Raw genomic sequence first — 17,399 nt, 5'->3', positions numbered from 1 at the left:
TCCTGCCTCAGCATCCCGAGTGCTGGGAGTACAAGCATGTGCCACCACACCCGGCTATAATACATTTTAAAAATTGAAGCATTCTCCATGTATGTTGATCGTGCCCTGAACTCTTTTGATCCTATGCCTCACACCAAGGCTGCTCTGTGCAATTGGGAAAAGAATGTGCACAGTGTCACTTTCCAGAAGCTTCCATGAAGTGGTCTTGATTTCACCTCCTCTTCCTCTTGCAGCTCATACCACGGGTACAAAACCATGAAGGATTTTGTCAGGAGGAGGTGCTGGGCCAGGTGAGGTGGAGTCGCAGTATGCCAGGATCGGGTCCTGGCCCAACCTGGGCTACCAAAGGAGCCACCACCCCAGGGGAGGGACCGTGGCTCCTCTGGGCCGGGCCTGCCCACCTCTGACCTCCATCCTGAGGGAAGAAATGGAGAGGGCGAGAAAGCAGAATCAAAGTAAATGTCATCCCAGGAAATGCCTGCGGCTCCCGGCGCTCTGGTTTCTGAAGAGTTTGTTTTCAAGAGCAAATAAGACAAATGTCACTGGCAGGTTCTGCTTTCAGGCAGGAGGAAAGGCTGGCTGGGTTGGGGGAGGGCAGGGATCACTCCCGCTCACCAGGTGCTCTGGGGGGTCCTGCTGTCCTGCTCCAGTCTTGGCAGGGTCCTCCACCCCAGCACCTGTGCATTGGACCTTCTAGGTGTCTTTAGCAGGTGATGGGCCTTAAGTTTTGAGCTCACCCTGGGTCCCTGGGCTTGTACCACTTGTTCCCATGTAGAAAATGCAAGCTGGTGACAAATGGACCCTGGCTGGAGGTGGCCCCCATCGCCCTTGGGGACGTGTCCATCATCCCGGAGAGCCCAGAGGGCCCAGACAGTGATGACCGCGGTCACAACATCGCACTGTGGGCCGTGAGTGACAAAGGCGATGTACTCTGCCGTCTGGGTGTGTCTGAGCTGAACCCAGTGGTGAGTACCCTCCTCCCAGCCTCTGAGCCACCCTGTCCTCCCAGGTGCTCCCCAAAGTCAAGACTAGCTTTGCAGTCAGGCTGGGCTCAGGCCTGACCAGGCTAGGTCTCCGGGATGGGGGGATACCGGTACTGGGCAGGTCACTGGGGTCTCTGAGCAGTTGATGTTGAGGGTGAGCTTGGCATGAAGACCTGCTGTCTCTTGGGGTCTGGGCAGGGGTGGGGACAGAGGTAGGCCCTGCTGACACAGAGGCTCTTCAGCATATGTTATTCTGAAGCCCAGGGCTTCAGTGATGACCAAGGTCACGCCATGGTCAGGACTAGTCAGGCGGGCCGGGGTGCATGTAATACTAGGGTCACCCCAGGATGTCACATGCTTCCCAGAGTTGTCCCCCTCAGGCAAGTTTGGGTGCTAGACCCTGTACCAATCCTGGGCCAGGGGACCTGGTGACTCTGGGGGTCACCTGGGTACCCCTTTCCCGCTCGTAGGGCTCCTCCTGGCTGCACATCGGCACCGACCAGCCGTTTGCTTCAGTCTCCATCGGGGCCTGCTACCAGGTGTGGGCTGTGGCCAGGGACGGCTCCGCATTCTACCGGGGCTCTGTGTCCCCTTCCCAGCCAGCTGGTGAGTACCAAAGCTGTGCTAGGGGCACTGGAGCAAGGGTTCCCCATACTTAGCACCACCTCTGGAGCATGTGTAGGACCGAGCCTTGGTCACCACCCTTCGCAGCTGCCCACTGCCCAGGCCTCCCCGGCCCCACAGCGACCACTTGGGGAAGGCAGGTCACACTGGCCTGCTCTGTGCTGGGTATGCAGACAGCGTCTAGCTAGGGGAGGCTGGCAGGGGTGGACATGTGGGTGGCCAGTGGCTGGCACATAGAACTCCACAGCAGTGGGTTTGAAGGGTAGCCACTGAGGCCAATGCTTGACTCCATGCCAGGCTGGACACCTTTGTGTCCATGTTGCTGAGGTTGGCCCATTGGGCCCCATGTTTGGACTTGCCATGGCCCCTGGAGGGCCTTGGACCAGGCCAGGCCAGGCCAGGTTAGGTGGTCCTGGGTTGGTCTGGGTTGGCCTCCGCTAGCACCAGGCCCCAGCTGTGCATCTGTGGCCCCGGAAACTGAGACTAGGCACAAGAGCTCAGCCACTGTGAGCTTTGGAGGAGCCGACATCCCCAAAGGTCTGGGCTGGCAGGTTTGATTTCCCTTGTGGCCTCATGACTCAACTGTCCTGTCACAGGTGACTGCTGGTACCATATCCCGTCACCCCCCAAGCAGAGGCTGATGCAGGTGTCTGTGGGGCAGACGTCTGTGTACGCCCTGGATGAAAATGGCAAGTAGTTTTGGCTGCAGTGTGGTTAGGGGGGAGGCAAGGTTTCCTGGGCACCCCAAAGGGATGACAGGCAGGCCCCACAGAGCCACAGACTGGTGTGGGGAGGCTAGGCACGTCTGCCCTGTTGGCCTCTTCCCAAGGCACCCAGAAACGTTCTGGACTTTCTGTTCCACGGTTCCCCTAGGGACAGATGACAGCTAGGCAGTTGGCCCACATGTCAGTGTGACCCTCCCGGATCATGATGACCATGGAGCCAGGACCATGCAGCCTGGGCCTGGCCTTTGGGAACCTTCCAGGGCCTGGACCAGAACAGAATAGCACAGTCCATGTCTCATACCCACCATGACAGGTGTCCTGCCCAAGGTCAGTTTTGGTGCCAGTCTCTCCCCCAGTTACCCAGGCTGGTAGGTACTGGCCTGACAGCCTGGCCCTACTTGTGCAGAGAGCAGAGGGCTGGTCATTTCTGCCAGGGGAAGCCACTGCATGGCAGGACCTACACTGGGAGCATCTAGAAAGTTCCACTCAGGTCTGGGATACAGGACCCCACAGGAAGTACAGGGCGGGCTCTCAGCCATTCCAACCCCCATGTCTCCTTGAGCACGGCTCAGGCCAGCTCCTTTCAAGATTATGTCATTAAATAGCCGGGCGTGGTGGCGCATGCCTGTAATCCCAGCACTCAGCAGGCTGAGGCAGGATTGCCACGAGTTTGAGATCACCCGGACTACATAGTGAGTTTAGGATCATCCTGAACTACGTAGTCAAACCCTGTTTCAAAAAAGCCAAAAAAAAAGATTGTGCCACCACAGTCTATAATCCTAGCACTGTGGGAGGCTGAGGCAGGAGGATCGAAAGTTCAAGCCCAGCCTGGGCAACTTAGCAAAACCCTATCTAAAATAAATGAATAAATATAAAAATGAATAAATAAATATAAAAATGAATAAATAAATATAAAAATGAATAAATAAGTAGGGGCTGGGGATATAGCTCAGTGCACAGCCCCTGAGTTCAATGCCTACTACTGTAAAGGCTGCCCCCGCAAAAGATTTTGTCATTATGGAAGAGATGGCTGAGAAAAGACAAACATAAGACTTGAAGTCCAGTGTTTATTCCAGATCCAGCTCTTTTTTATTTGTTTAAAAACTTCTTTGTCCTCAGTTTTCTACCTCAGTAGAAAGAGGCTAATGTCGCCAGCCCTGCCCAGCACAATGGGACAATTATGAGGCTCAGGGAAGCCCAGGCGTAGAAAAGGCAAGGCTGGCTACGGCCCAGGCTCTTGGCTGCAGGTCGGCAGGAGCCCAAGAGTGTGGAGAAGTGGAGGGGCCACTGCCTTGACACGCAGCACCTCCAGCACCTCCAGCACCTCCATACCCTCACATGGCCAGTGGCAGGATTGCCACTGACTTTGGCCTCTTCTGCCCCCAGGGAACCTGTGGTACCGAGGGGGAGTCACGCCCAGCTACCCCCAGGGCTCCAGCTGGGAGCACGTGTCCAACAATGTGCGCAGAGTGTCCGTGGGGCCGCTGGACCAGGTGGGTAGATAGAGGGTGCCGGGTACCTGGGCGTCTTGGCCCCCTTGCTGGCCTACCCCTTCTGTCCCTGTGACCCACAGTGGCTGGGTGTGTGTTCCAGGTCTGGGTCATCGCCAACAAAGTCCAGGGGACCCATGGCCTGAGCCGGGGGACCGTGTGTCGTCGCACTGGTGTGCAGCCCCGAGAGCCCAAGGGGCAGGGGTGGGACTACGGCATCGGGGTGAGTGGCCCATACTGGGGACATTGCGCAGGTACCAGCCTGACGCAGTACTGGCTGGGACCTGGCGTTGGGGTTGGGGTTGGTGGAGTCCCCCAGGCACAGCCCCTCGGCGTGATGTGACTTTCTCCTTCTAGGGAGGCTGGGACCACATTTCTGTCCGAGCCAACGCCACCAGGGCCTCCCGGAGTATGTCCCAGGAGCAGAAGGCCCATGGCCCTGTCAGCTGCTGAGGCTGCCTGTCGCCCATGGGCGGGGGTGGCGCCAGGCTTGAAGGGTCCAGGCTGAGCATCTGTGCTGAAATGTACACCGTGGAGGGTGTCACAAAGGTCGACTCAGGGGAAGTCTGGTCTGGGTTGTGGCCAACTTCAGAAGCACTGGCTGAAATGCCCAGAAATGTGAAGCTCTGTGGACGCGGCCACCCACATCCCCAGTCTTCGAGAAGTGCCAGAGAGGGGTGGGGGACAAGGACCCTCAGCCACAGCCCATCCCGCCTCTCACTTCCCACTCTGCCTCCTTCCTCCCTGAGCTGGAACCTGGAACCCCAAGGCCTCTAGCCCAGCCCTCCAAATCACGTCTGGGCCCTGCCCCACCAGGGGAACTGCCATGATGCCCAAGTCACTTGTCACGTGCTGAGACCATTCCTCAGAGCGGGACTTGCGGTGGGGAAGGTTTTTCCACATTCAGCAGAGTGGGCGGATTAGAAATGGATGTACAAGTGGGTGGTTGTCTTCTTTCCGGGGCGGTTTGGGGCCCCCCAGAGTAGACTTGGAGGTGGAGATGGTGTCTGTGTGCAGAATTACCATTAGGAGTTCTTGGTCACCTCCTTCCCCTGATGCAGTGGGATGGAGGCCTTCTGGTTGATCCGATACTGTGGAAGGATGGCCGGGTGGAGGCTGGTGGCACCCTGGGCCCCGCAGGTGTTGGGTAGGGAGCAGGAATGTGCCTGGGAGGCAAGGTGTGGACGGAGCCCCAAGTGTTCTGTGCCTGGGGCAGAACAGAAGGCACCTTTGCCCCAGGTGGGCTCCCTGCCCGGCCAGGCAAGAAGGAAGTGCTTGGCCAGTGGCCCAGCTCCCTCAGGCAGCCTTGCAGCTGCCTGTACTAGGTGACATCTTCCTCTAGCCCAGCCCTCCATCTGACACTTGGGCCAGATGGCCAGAGCCAGGTCCTTCGTCTGCCAGGATGAGCCATTGGCCACTTGCTGACTTCCTAGGCTCCCTGGGACATAAAGGGCAGCTCTGCATTTGCCTCTGAGTCTGCACAGCTGTTAGAGTTTGTCGCCAGAAGCTGACTCTAAGCACTGTCCCCCTGGGTGCCCTCTTCCATGGGCGTTTGAGGGGCCTGGGGTCTGTTGGCAATGGGTGTAGAGTTGGGCTGGTCCCACCTGAGTGGAGCTGTCACACAGCCTCAAGGGTGGATCCCTGCCTGTTTACATGTCCCTGTCAGGTTCCGTATAGGCAGTGTGGTTTGTGCCCTCACACCTGTGACCTGTGCGCTCTGCCGTTGTCTCGCTGTCTGCAGGTAGCTTCCAGTGAACCACCTGGAGGGTGTCCCTCTGCCCTTTCTCGGAGGTGACCTCTCCTGACCGTTTACCTGCTCAGCATCACTGAGCTCTCTTGATTCCTCAGATGCTTTATTCAATAAAAACTTAAACCACAGTGTAAATGGCAGCATCGTTTTATTGATACACTTTGATTGAAATGTACAGTTCCCATGCATTTATGCATGTGGCCAGAGGAATTGCCCTCAAATCTTTTATTTTTGTTGTATGACAAGGCATCAATTTCATTCATACTTTGAAGGTACTGTTAGAAAAAAATGAAAGCAAATTTGGGTCAGTTAAGAGACATCTTCACCACAATGACAGCAGGGTACAGGTTGCTCAGTTCCAGTTTAATTTTCCTGGACAGAAAAGTCACAGTTCTGGCTTTTCCACTTGTAGAGAGGGTGGTGGGCCAATAGCTCAGGGGACCCCAGCACCAACTGCTTGCCCAGGGCTTTGAGAAAGTTTAACCCTGATGGCCCAACAGGACCTCCCACAGGATGAAAGCGTCCAGCCCGGGCTAGGGGCCGAGGGAGACCAAACCACAGGCCATGCTGACCGACCACCAATCTGCTCCTATCTTCCCTCCAACATTTGACACCCCGAAGAGGGACTGAGGCATTTGAGAATCCTTTGCAATGTGGCTGACCCCAGCAACCCCTGGCTGTGGCCAGTTCTCAGGAGGATGTTGAGGGCCACACCCCTGCAGCCTGTATGCTGGGCTCAGATCATAAGTGTGTCCATCAAGTCCAGGGGCAAGTTGAGCCTGGCTCTGGTCTTAGCTTCCAGTGGAGGCCTCTCTCCTCTCAGGGTACCTCTGGGCTACAGGTCCCTGTAGCAGGAGATGCCTGGGCTGGGGCTGTCTCAAGCTTGCAGTTGTGTCCAACCTCAGCTCACACTGGTGGATCCCCTGATGGGCTTTTCCCAGTGGCCATCCCCAAGGGACAGATGGGAAGGGCTACATCCCCACCTGACCCGTGACGGACAGTTGGAGCAGTGGGATCAGACCAGGCCCCCAGGCCTACAGGGAAGGCCACACGATCTGTTCCTTGAGACAGGGAGACCGGTGTACCCAGGGTGTCCTTTCAGAGCGCCTGGCTGGGAGTTAGGACCGAAGTGGAAATGCCTGTTCCTTCGGGTGCCACCTGCTAGCCTTCATGTGGCCACAGCTGACCCCAAGCCCACAGGTAGCGCTACACCGCCCAAGCCTGGGGAAGGCAAGGCCATGCATGGGAGGTAGGCCAGCAGAAGTCTCAGCCTTGGCTGTGGCAGCCAAGCTCCTGGTCCAACTAGGCCCCACTGCCCAGGTCCTCAGTGTCTCTAGGATAGCTCTTGCAGAGGTACAAAGGAGATGAGAGGCCAGCAGGGTTGACAGCAAAGTGGCCTAGTCCAGCAGAGCCAGTGGGGCAGGAACGCCCCAACAGAAGGAAGCTGGGCCCGAGGCAGCGGGGCTGCCAAGCCACCCAATCCCTGCCATCAGGAGCAGTGCCGGGTGGGGGAGGGAAGCTCCTGCCACCCCAGGCTTCGCGGTGCAGGAAGTCCCAAACCCTCCCCCTGCACAGAAGCTCAGGAGAGCTCCTACTCAGCACTGGGGGCCCACGGAGACCCCCACAGTCAAGCACAGCACAGGGTGCTACCCACTCTCCAGAAATCCCCCAGTAGGGTCTAGGGAGGAAGCCCTGCCCCAGGTCCCTTTAGAACGAATGTAGGGTCCTCTGATTAGCATCTCTGATTAGCATTCTGCTCAAAAAGCTGCCATTTTTGTTCTGCCATATTCCTAGAAGGGTCTTGTATTCTGCCCTGCTGGCCCCAGGCCTTATTTTACCCAAATCAGAGGGCTGAGCCCCAGACTCCACCTAGGCCTATGATGAAGCCTACAGATGGGTCCCTTCCCCTGCTTGGCCTCAGGGAAATCTGTAAGTAAACCATCTTCTGGAATCCTCCTTGCCCAGAGGGAAGTCACGCATGGGGAAGAGAATTTAGTGATGGAAAAGGCAAGAGGGCCTTTTCCACTCTTCATGAGGCCACCAGCTCAATGCAAAAAGAGCAAGCAGGGCCTGGAACCTTCCTGGGGCTTTGGGGCCTTATGATGCTCAGGGTCATGGCCCGGAAACAACCAGACAAGTTGCTTGTCCCCTGAGGGGCTGGGAAAAAAACTGCTCCAGGGAAGTGGCTGAGCTGAGTTTCACGGAAAACGAGCTGCGGGGGCCACAACCTCCTAGAGTTGACGTCATCACAGGTCTGGGGCTTGAGGCTCGGAGGGACGAGGGCTGGGAGGAGCAGGCCGGGCCACCACTGCCACCCCGCCTCAGTCTGGGTGCTAGCTGCCCTCTCGGAAGCTGTGGATCTGTGTGGAGTACCGCTGCAGGTGGCCCTGGGGCTGGACCTCTGTGGTCCCTAGTGGGACCCCGGCCACATGCTGCTGCTGCTGCTGCTGCTGCTGGTGGTAGTGCTGGTAAAGCTTGGGCCCCGGCGCAGGCTCTGGTCCCTCCAGGCCCGGGAGGCAGTTGCTGGACATGGTCAGGATGGTGGAGGTCAGCGACTTGATGTAGTTCTTGGCCAGCGTGAGCGTCTCGATCTTGGAGAGCTTCTTGTCAGCGCGCACGTGCGGGATGACCTCTCGAAGGGCCTGGAAGGCGTTGTTGAGCTTGTGCATCCGCTGCCGCTCCCGCTCGTTGCTCTCCAGCCGCCGCTGGATGCTGTTCTCTCGCCGGCTGCCCGGCCCCTGTCGCCGGCGCCCACCCTCGGCCCGTGTCCCTGCCGCCCTGGACGTCCTGCTCCGCAGACCCTTGGCCAGCTCTGACCCGCAGCCAGGCTGGGGCCTGTCGGGGGTCTGCTCTGCTGCAGTGGCCTCGGAGTCCTGCAGAGGGGCCCGGCGCCGGGGGGGCCGGGTTTTGGTCTTCATGGTCAGAACTGGTTGTCCCGGAAGGTGGCGGCTGGGAGCAGAGGTCGTCAGAACTGAAATCCAGAATGCAGGCCTCTGTGGTCACTCAGCACGGTCATGGGGCGCACAAGGCGGTGTCCTATCAACTTCCTCCCCAGTGCAACGGAGCAGTGGCCAGTGGTAACCGACCATTTGGTACAGGTGACCCCGGGGACCTCCCACGTACACCCTGAGCTGACTTTACATGCCCCCCACATTCCTGCTTGATCTCAGACCAGCCCCGAAACGCTCCCTGATCTCCTGTCCCCTCTCCTCCTCCAGTGGCTCACACTCAGTGACCTAGCCCTGGTCTCACGTTCCTCACTGCCCTGGGAGTGCCTCCTGAGTATAGGTGACTGTGACACTTTGCTCAGACCACCCAGAGATATGTCCCAATCCTGAGGTAGGACGGCCCCTCTGCCTTTGCCCCAGGGAGAGGCAGCCATTCCTCCTGCCCTGCTGGATGTGACAGGCTCTGGGACAATATTGGGACCAGAACCTCTGTGGACACGACGCAGCCATCACAGGTCAGAGGTGGACAGTTTCCAGGGTCCTTGCAGCGGCCCCGAGCCCCACCACGTGGATGGCACCATGGGAGGAGGGAGGACAACTCCCCCGTGCCGCCGCCTCGGTTTTCTCCACGCTGTCACCTGGTCCTGCCTCTGGGTCCCCTCCCAGGAGCCCCACCCGGGTCCTCCTGCCCCGTTACCTGGGGATCCGCGGCTGCACACGCAGAGGCTGCCCACGGGGGACAAGGACACGTCGCTTTAGCAGCCCCGGGCGGGGCTGAGGACGCATGTAAATGAGCCCGTGGGGCGGGGCTGTGTGGGCGGCCACGCCCTCGCTCTCCGGACCCGGGGTCCCCCAGACACCGCCAGAAGCGCTGCGCGCCGATTGTGAGGTGGGGGGCCCGTTCTGCGGCTGGGGACGCTAGGGCCTCTGCGGGCGAAGCCGTGGGGCTGCACCTGACCGCCGCACCTGGCCTCGCGCTAAGGCTGGAACCTGGCGCCCAAGTCTGAAGACGTGGTGGAGCTGCGCTTGTGTAATCAGAAACCATAAACAGGCAGCGGCCACATCCTCGGGTACAGCTATACAGGGCCGGACTCCGCCGCCCCCCAGCGCATCCGGATGTTGCTGGCGGACCCTGCAGCCCCAAAGGGTTTAGGCAGGCAGGTCCCTTTTCCCATCCCCCTAGACGCTAGGCGCTAGGCGGAGCTCCTGCGGGAAGTGTGTCCCCTGGTCAGCAGGAAAGGTTGGTTGTCCCTGTGGTTTGGTCTCTAGGGCCGGGAGGTTGACCACGCGGGCCAAAACCCACAACCCCCCGCCGCCCCCCAATTTCCCCAGAACGACAACCAATAAACAAAAACGTTCTGCTGCCTACCTGATCGCTCCCTGCCTGTTTCTACATCTTGTCTCAGTGGAATTTTTTGGTTGTTTTTGTGACAAGGTCTCTCCCTACATGGTTCAGACTGGCCTTGAACTCACTGTGTAGCTGAGAGCTATCTGAGGCTGGGCTAGGGAGGACCTCACAAATGACATGGTTGTGAATTCTTCACCGGGTGCAAAGGCTTTGGATTACAGATACACTTCTAGGCAGCATAAATGCTACGTAAAACTTGTTTTATTGCATATCCCTATAATCCCAGCACTCTGGGAGACGGAGGCAGGAGGATTGCAAGTTCAAGGCCAGTCTGGGAAATTTAGCAAGATCCTGTCTCAAAACAAAATTTTAAAAAGGCTGGGGAGGTAGCTCAGTAGTTCAACCCCAGTGCCCCCCACCTCAGCCTAAAAAAACCCGTTTTCCAGTGACGAAACCCTGAGTTCTCAGGACCCTGAGAGGTTTAGGGAGACCAACGCAGCGTGGGCAGTGCAGGGCAGGGCAACGCCACAACACCCCCCATCCCGGCATGGTGGAAAACACAGAATAGACACAGCAACCGTTTATAAATATATAACTATATTTATTTCGAATATTAAATAGTTTTTAAATTACAAGCAATTTATTGAATCACACTATGCATCAATATACAGTAAAAATCTTACAATTTAAAAATGTACACAATTTAAACTGAAGTTCATTAACTGTTATATTGCCGTGAACCTCTTTCTGCGGTGGTTAGTACAAGTTAGAAGGTGTGAGACTTGGTAGGTGTGATCACCGCCCAGGTCCTCGTCTGCAGACAGGAAGAAAACAGTGGGTACACGACACACCAGTCCCATCGTCAGGATGGGACTATCTCTCCGCAGACCTCTGTGACCTAACAGCCCCTATTCAAGCTTCTCAAGCTGACCGAACAGGTTATTGGTGGTGCAATACTGTCAACACATGTTTAAAAACTTACTTAAATATTAAAGAGAGTTTTACTTTTCAACAGCCAGGAATGAGGCCAAACCTTTACTACCTAGGAATATTGTTCTGAGATTTTTCTGAAGTCAGCGTGTACACACATTCTTATTTTAAGGCTACTTCTCCCAAGGCCAATGCTCTGAAGCCCAAAACCTCAAAGACATCATCTGAATTTTCAAGTGATGGAGGGAGGTGCTGGGGAGAGGAAAATGAGGAGCTGTCTCCCTTCCACCTGGTCCTGGGGACAGACATGTAATAGGTCATTAATTCTACAAATACCCTATAGGAAATATGAATCAAAGGAAAGGGTGTTTGAAAGGCCTTTTATGGAGGCAAAGACATACAAGGACTTTTCTTAGATAAAGCCATCTCTATAGAAACAGTAGGGCTTGAGCATCTAAAAATAGAATGGATGCTCTGCTGTCAAGTCAGCATAGTTAAGCTTGCTTCTTTCACCCTGCAGATGAACAGCTTCTGACCCGGATGTGGAGTCTCAGGAGGATCTGGGAGCACTCTCTCCACATTTTTCTGTCGTATGACAGGGTCGGTTAATAACACAAATCAGCATCTGGCTAGGAGGGAAATGGGTAGATTATTTGTATTGGAGGATTTAAAATACACACTCTGCCAACCACGTATTGGCAACCTCCCCACATCATCCAGAGAATTCCACTGATTTATTTCATTGCATAACTTATTAGAACAAGTATGTTTGAAAACCTACCACTGGTAACTGATTTATGTTTTAAAAAAAGCCTGAACCAAATGACAAAGCATGTGCCGACATTTCAAAAATGGGCTGAAGTTTTAACCTAGTTAAATTTCTTCGTATTGCTTGAGATTCCAAAAGAACACGATGACTCCCATGTTGATGAGAAAGTCTCCCCCTCTTCCATGCAACACCATAGTACAGTCCACCCCACCCCACCCCCCGGCTCAATGTACAAAATGCTTTTTTTGGCAATAAATTATGAGCGATATAAAAATTAAAAATGGGACATATGTTGTTAAAATCTCAGCGTAGTGAAAATGCACAGCCCTGAAACATCAATAAACTTATCCTGGGCTTACTGTATAAGAATGCCATACATTCTATGAATCTGCTAGATTCTAGTCGTTAAATCTGAATTCCTTGGACCTATCATTTAAATAATGTAATATAATTGCCTCTCACTTCTCTCTCAATCAACTAAGACTAGTAGGAAGAGGTAAAAATTTGGAAAACTCAGGAAGTCTCCATGGTAAGAAATTCAGAGTTAGGACAGTTTTGGCAACATCACCTTTGAAATGCCCTGTCTTTAATACAGGTGTTCCAAGAGCCAGTGCTCCCTGCAGGTCCCCAGCACTCGCTCTGCTCACACCAAGTGGGGGATAAGGACAACTCCATTCAGAATTTTCTCGCTTTGGAAAATTATTGCTTAGTATAAAAAAATTCATGGAGTGAATCAGAATTGATAAGAAAGGTCATAATCGACTATGTAAACTGTAGCCAACATCCACATTTGCAGTCTGCACTGGGACCCAAGCCCTGCGGCCGAGAGCGAGGGCCTGGGGTCATCGCAGCATACACTGGAGCGCGGGAAGCCGAGCAGCACCGGGAACCGCTGGGGTGAAGGGCTGGTGCAGGGAGGGGGCCCTGCCCAGACCCGGCAGGAACGGTGCTCTGCTCGGCACGGCACAGCGCTGCCCGCTGCACAGCCACGGGGGACCTCCTGCTGTCCGAGCAGGACCCCAGACCAGGACAGTGAGGTCAGCTTTGTGTGAGGGACACTGGTCTCGGACGAAGCTGCACTGGAGACGCTCAGTTCCTTTCAAAGCAAGAGGACTTGGTGCCTACAGCAGGAGGAAAGGGCCAGGCAGACGGGCCCTGGGGGCTGTGCAGAGCGTGAACCCACACAGGAGGACGCGCTGGCTGCTGGGGTTCTGCTGTGTCCTTGTCCCTTCCACACAGTTGTGTGTCCCGGGTCGCAGAGATGGGCCATTCCTGGCTGGACTCGGAGTGGCTCCAAGCTGAAAATCCAGCTTGGGAAATGTTTTCAGAGCTCGAATCCATACCACCTGCAGTGGACAAACCATCCTCAGTAGCCAGAGCCCCTCAGGGGAACACGCATGCCTCCAAGGTCCCCCCCTTGTCAAAGGAAGGACTCGGCAGGACCCCCACAGCCTGACCTGCCACACCACACTGTGGCCCTGCACTGCAACCCAGAGCTGTGTGGGGTGGACCTGTCAGTCTTTACCAAAGGCTAAAACACCAGGGGCGGTGGGGGGAGAATCTCCCAGGGAAGCTGCAAGACCCTTTGGCAGCTCAGAGAAGCTGCCTTTGCCACAGGGAAAGCGCCTTCTAGGGAAGAGACAAAACATGTTTGATTCAATCCTTGTAAGTAACAGAGCAGTATTTTTGGACTCATCAAAAATATTTCCTATAAGAACATAAAACACTAACATTCAGAATCAGTATCAGGTATGAAAGAGTACCATATATACAGCTCCAATAATTCTGAAGACAGCATATCACTCAAAATACTTAAGCTTTACAAGTACCATGCAGGGCAAACAAACTATCAAACAGGAAAAAAAAAAAATCAAACTAGTGGATAGCACCAGCTTGACCTGCTGTATTTTCCTTGAATAATTTACGATTCTGTACAATATTGGTGACTCTTAGAACACTTATCCACAGTGCAATTACAGAGAGCAATTAGTGATTTCTTTTACAACAATAAATATGGCTCACTCGTGACCATTCCCCTGGCGCATCCCCCGCGGCACCCATGTGCAGACCCGGAGGCACGGGCGTGGACGGGAAGGATGCAGCACAGAAAACACACACACCCTGGCACGCGCAGTTCCCCCACGCGGATGCAGAATGATCAACGTGTGAGCCCTTCAAGTGTGTGAGGACCTCGGGCGTGCGGCTGTGGTGAGCGGGTGGGGCAGCCGCCGAGCTCGGCCTCCACAGTCCTCCAGTCTCATGTCAGCCGAAGTCGCTGCTCTGGCCTGGAGACTGTGTTCGAGGCCACTTAATCCTTTTCTCCATCTTCACTGCTGCCTGTTTAGGAGAGAGGAGGCAATGCAACAAGTAGGTTTCACAAATGATCGCCCTGGATAATGCATCTAGAGAGCATCTGACCAGCGTGGCAGGAAAAGGTTCTGCAGCTTGCGTCCGGCTGCTTCCCACCTGCCCGAGGTGCCCCGTCCTTCTTTAAAGTGGTGCCTACCGACTGTGCACCCAGCTGCTTGGCTCCCATGGTGGCTCTGTGCCCACGCTCAGGGCAAGGAAGGAAAGCGCCCTGGCAGTCTGCCTACCTGCCCGCACGCACACACACCCCACCCCCGCCTGCCCGCCGGGTCCTCGGGTGCAGGCATTATCTCCTCGGCACTAGTGAAGCCGTGCAAACACAAATAAAAGCTCTTTATGGTTCACATTTATTATTTGATCTGTAAACTTCAAATAAAAAAACGCACCTATTTATTAACATTTATCTTTCCATCTAGGTATGGGGAAAATGACCCATATGCTCAGATCCTGCCACTTCAAATGTGCCTGCCTGTGCATTCCCACCTGGCCCTCTGGTATCTCACGGAGACCAGAACTTGATGGCAAAACCAACATTCCCAGGGGAAAAGCCAGAGTGCACCCAGGCTCAAGTCCAAAGCTCAGCCAAGGGTTCAGAGGAGCCCACACCTGCTGAAGGGCTGCAGCTCCGAAAAGAAGTGGCGACTGTGGAGCAGGGCATCAGCCAGAGGAAAATTAAAGGTAGGGAGGGAGCTGGGGAACTGCTGGTGCCCCAGATCCAGGGCACTCGGGCCCAGCAGGGGAGCAGGACTACGCTTCCAAGTGTTCCTAAAAGTGGGGGGTGTGGCTCTAGTCCATCATAGAGATTCAGGATTGTAGGAGTTTTAGTGAAACAAATTTATTCATTCACTCACTCACTGCCCTAGGGATCGAACCCGGGGCCTTCACACTGAGCTGCATCCCTGGTCATGTACGCTATGCTATGCTATGTGCTACTGCTATTTGCCACAGCACACAGGCAGGGTCTTGCTTTTGCTAAGTTACCAAACTGCCTAGGCTGAGCTCAAACTTGCAATTCTCCTGCCTCGGCCTCCCAGGGTACTGGGATTCCAGACGTGTATCACCACACCTGGCTATAAAAACAAACTTATAATCTATTCAGCAAATACCCAGAAACGTCAGATTACCAGGTCTTCACATCCACGGGGGTGGGGGAGTGGACACCACCAAGCCAAACCGGACCCCTCAGACCACCTGCCGTGCCCGCCCATGCAGGGCGCGTCTCACCTCCTTGCTCAATGTCCGAGTCAGTGAGGTGCGTGAGAGAGAAGCTGGCGATGTTGGCAGGAGAGATGGAGAACCTGGAGCAGGGTGACACGTGTGGCCAGCTCTGCTCTGCGCTCCGGGCTGGTGGTGGTGGGGAAAAGTACTTGGACGGCTGAAGGGAAGGCTTGGAACCCAGAAGGTTGCTTGTCGTCTTCGACATGAAAGGATCTGGGGAGAAGTCATCATCCCACTCAAAGCCGCCACCTGGAAAAAAATCCTCCTGTTATCACTGTGCAGTGACGGGCAGAGGAGCCCGAAAGCGCAGGTGTGCCGAGCACATGAGCCAGCACCAGCCCCGCCACCAGATGGCCAGCTGCGCCCCACGTGTTGGGAGGAGGTTATTCAAAGCAATAAGCCATGTGCTCTTGCCCAAGTGTTTACCCAGTGCTCTGTTTTCTGGATGTGTGTAAGCTAGTCAATGCAGTGAAATACCTTCTTCATCTGTGGAGCTCTCAGAGTTTATGCATCTGCTCAGGTATGGTGAGCCTGCGGTGGGTGCCGGGTTGCTGGGCCCGGGGTGGTGTGCTTCTCCTCCACAGTGCCCCAGCTCTTTGGTCGGGGTCTCCTGAAAAGCCAAGCAGAATGCCTGTCAGCCCGTGCCTGGGAGCCGCCCACTGTGCCACGACCCTGCTCGCAGGTGCCTTGCGGTTTAAAGCGAGGGAGGTTTCATCCCTGGTAGGGAGGGACTAATGGGTGGCCTGCCTCTCCCTCTGAACGTGGCCCAAAAGGTGGGCAGGACAGCGAAGCAGCTGATGGGGACAAATCCAAGTTCAAAGTGTCACCAAACCAGCAGTTCATTGGCCAGTTACCCTCTGATGTCCTCGAGCTGGATTCAACTCAGCCTGAAAGCCAGAGGGGGTCCTGGTGTGGACAGAGCTGCACAGGCCTTTGGTTCTGGTTCCAGGACAGACAAGGAATTCTAGGTTTTCTTCCTCTACCTCTTCCTGTTCTGCCACCACCAGGCCTATATAACCCGGCGGCGGTAACAGCAGCCTGTGACTCTGAGGGGGCTGGCGCCTCCTCTACACTGGCACATGGTGATCCGGAAGGGGACTGCTGCTGGTTTCTGCTCTGTCCTCTCCTGCTGATCCTAGACAGGGCACTGTCAGACCCCAGCCTGGGGAGGTTTCCAGAGCTACAAAATCCAGGGCCATCGCAGAGAGTAGAGCTCAGAAAAGTGACTCTACAGAGCGGCTGAGAGGCTTCTAGGCCTACCTGAGCAGACCCCAAACAACACACAAAGCTTTGAGAGCTGAACCGGGCTTGGGGGCTGACACAGCACACTGCATTCTGGTCTGGCCTCAGGTGGTATCCACTACAGCAGCGACTTCAAAAGGGGAACAAGCACTGAAACCATAACCCACAGGGGCTGAGGGCCTGAACCCAGCTGGGTTCAAGACAAAAATATCAACATTTGCCACAGAAATTAATAAGACAATAATCACATGACTTTATGTTACACAAAATCTCAAATCACCCAAAGAACCAGGCAAAACCCAATTCACAGGGGCAACGGCAATCAACACATGTCAGTGTCAAGAGGGTATAGCTGCTGGAATTACCTGAAAAAGACATGAGAAATCGCCGAGGCTAGGGGTGTAACTCAGGGGCGGAGTGCTTGCCCCACAGGTGTGATAGCTACCCTATATTCAACCCCCAGCACCAAAAAATATCAAAGTAAAACATCAACAACCCCCTAAACCAAAACATGCACACATTCTCTCTCTTTCTCTCTCTCTCTCACCAAAGCAAACCAAACAAGAACCAACTCCTGCAAGTAAAGGCAAGCACACCTGAACAGAAATATAGAAAGTCTCAGAAAAAGGACAGATGAGCCAGATGATACAGAGTTCGCAAACAAAGTGTTCGTGAATGGTGGTACTCACCTGTAATTCCAGCTACTTGGGAGGCTGAGGCAAGAGTATCACAAGTTCCAGGCTAGCCTGGGCAACTTAGCAAGACCATGTCTCAAAATAAGATTTTTTTTTAAAAAGCTGGGGATGTGGCTTAGTGGTAGAGCACTTGCCTAGCATGAACAAAGCCTTGGGTTCTAGCTCTAGTGTGTGTGTGTCGGGGTGGGGGCACAGAAAAGAAATAAAGATGACTTAATTCAGCCAACAGCAAGAAAAACGATATAAAGAACAGAACCTTGGAATCGCTAGGAAGACATTAAGTAGACAAAAAAAAAAAAAAAAAAAAAAA

General features: G+C 54.8%; 3 protein-coding genes across 7 annotated transcripts in view; 1 reads left to right on the top strand and 2 right to left on the bottom strand.

Annotated features, from left to right (window-relative positions):
- The window catches only part of Tecpr1 (tectonin beta-propeller repeat containing 1), a 31,273-nt gene extending 25,566 nt beyond the window's left edge, over positions 1-5,707 (top strand). For all 3 annotated transcript variants that reach the window (XM_005397911.2, XM_013521165.1, XM_013521166.1), the window contains 7 exons: positions 234-290; positions 776-965; positions 1,454-1,589; positions 2,204-2,296; positions 3,719-3,825; positions 3,926-4,045; positions 4,180-5,707. In XM_005397911.2, the coding sequence (XP_005397968.1) occupies positions 234-290; positions 776-965; positions 1,454-1,589; positions 2,204-2,296; positions 3,719-3,825; positions 3,926-4,045; positions 4,180-4,275 (799 nt within the window). In that variant the 3' untranslated portion in view covers positions 4,276-5,707. The remainder of the gene's footprint in view (positions 1-233; positions 291-775; positions 966-1,453; positions 1,590-2,203; positions 2,297-3,718; positions 3,826-3,925; positions 4,046-4,179) is intronic.
- On the bottom strand, positions 5,704-9,365 carry Bhlha15 (basic helix-loop-helix family, member a15). 2 transcript variants are annotated; one of them, XR_263065.2, is made up of 3 exons: positions 9,218-9,365; positions 7,801-8,543; positions 5,704-5,847 (listed from the first exon to the last, which is right to left on the bottom strand). XR_263065.2 is itself a non-coding variant. In XM_005397913.2 (2 exons), exon 2 carries the CDS (start codon positions 8,488-8,490, stop codon positions 7,906-7,908), a length of 585 nt encoding a protein of 194 aa, XP_005397970.1. In that variant the 5' UTR covers positions 8,491-8,543; positions 9,218-9,365; the 3' UTR covers positions 5,704-7,905. The 2 variants fall into 2 exon arrangements, 1 of the variants encoding a protein (XP_005397970.1); XM_005397913.2 differs by having other exon boundaries at positions 5,704-8,543.
- A 1,083-nt stretch (positions 9,366-10,448) lies between these two features.
- Positions 10,449-17,399, bottom strand: part of Lmtk2 (lemur tyrosine kinase 2) — an 89,923-nt gene continuing 82,972 nt past the window's right edge. For both annotated transcript variants that reach the window (XM_005397908.2, XM_005397909.2), the window contains exons 12-14: positions 15,630-15,762; positions 15,159-15,401; positions 10,449-13,904 (exon numbers count right to left, since the gene is read on the bottom strand). In XM_005397908.2, coding sequence (XP_005397965.1) covers positions 13,876-13,904; positions 15,159-15,401; positions 15,630-15,762 — 405 coding nt within the window. In that variant the 3' untranslated portion in view covers positions 10,449-13,875. The remainder of the gene's footprint in view (positions 13,905-15,158; positions 15,402-15,629; positions 15,763-17,399) is intronic.

Source organism: Chinchilla lanigera, unplaced genomic scaffold (genome assembly GCF_000276665.1).
Source record: "Chinchilla lanigera isolate Chin_1 unplaced genomic scaffold, ChiLan1.0 scaffold00059, whole genome shotgun sequence".
In the NCBI taxonomy this organism is placed as follows: Eukaryota; Metazoa; Chordata; class Mammalia; order Rodentia; family Chinchillidae; genus Chinchilla; species Chinchilla lanigera.
The sequence above is the reverse complement of the archived record's forward strand: the minus strand, read 5'-3'. Positions and strand labels throughout refer to the sequence as shown.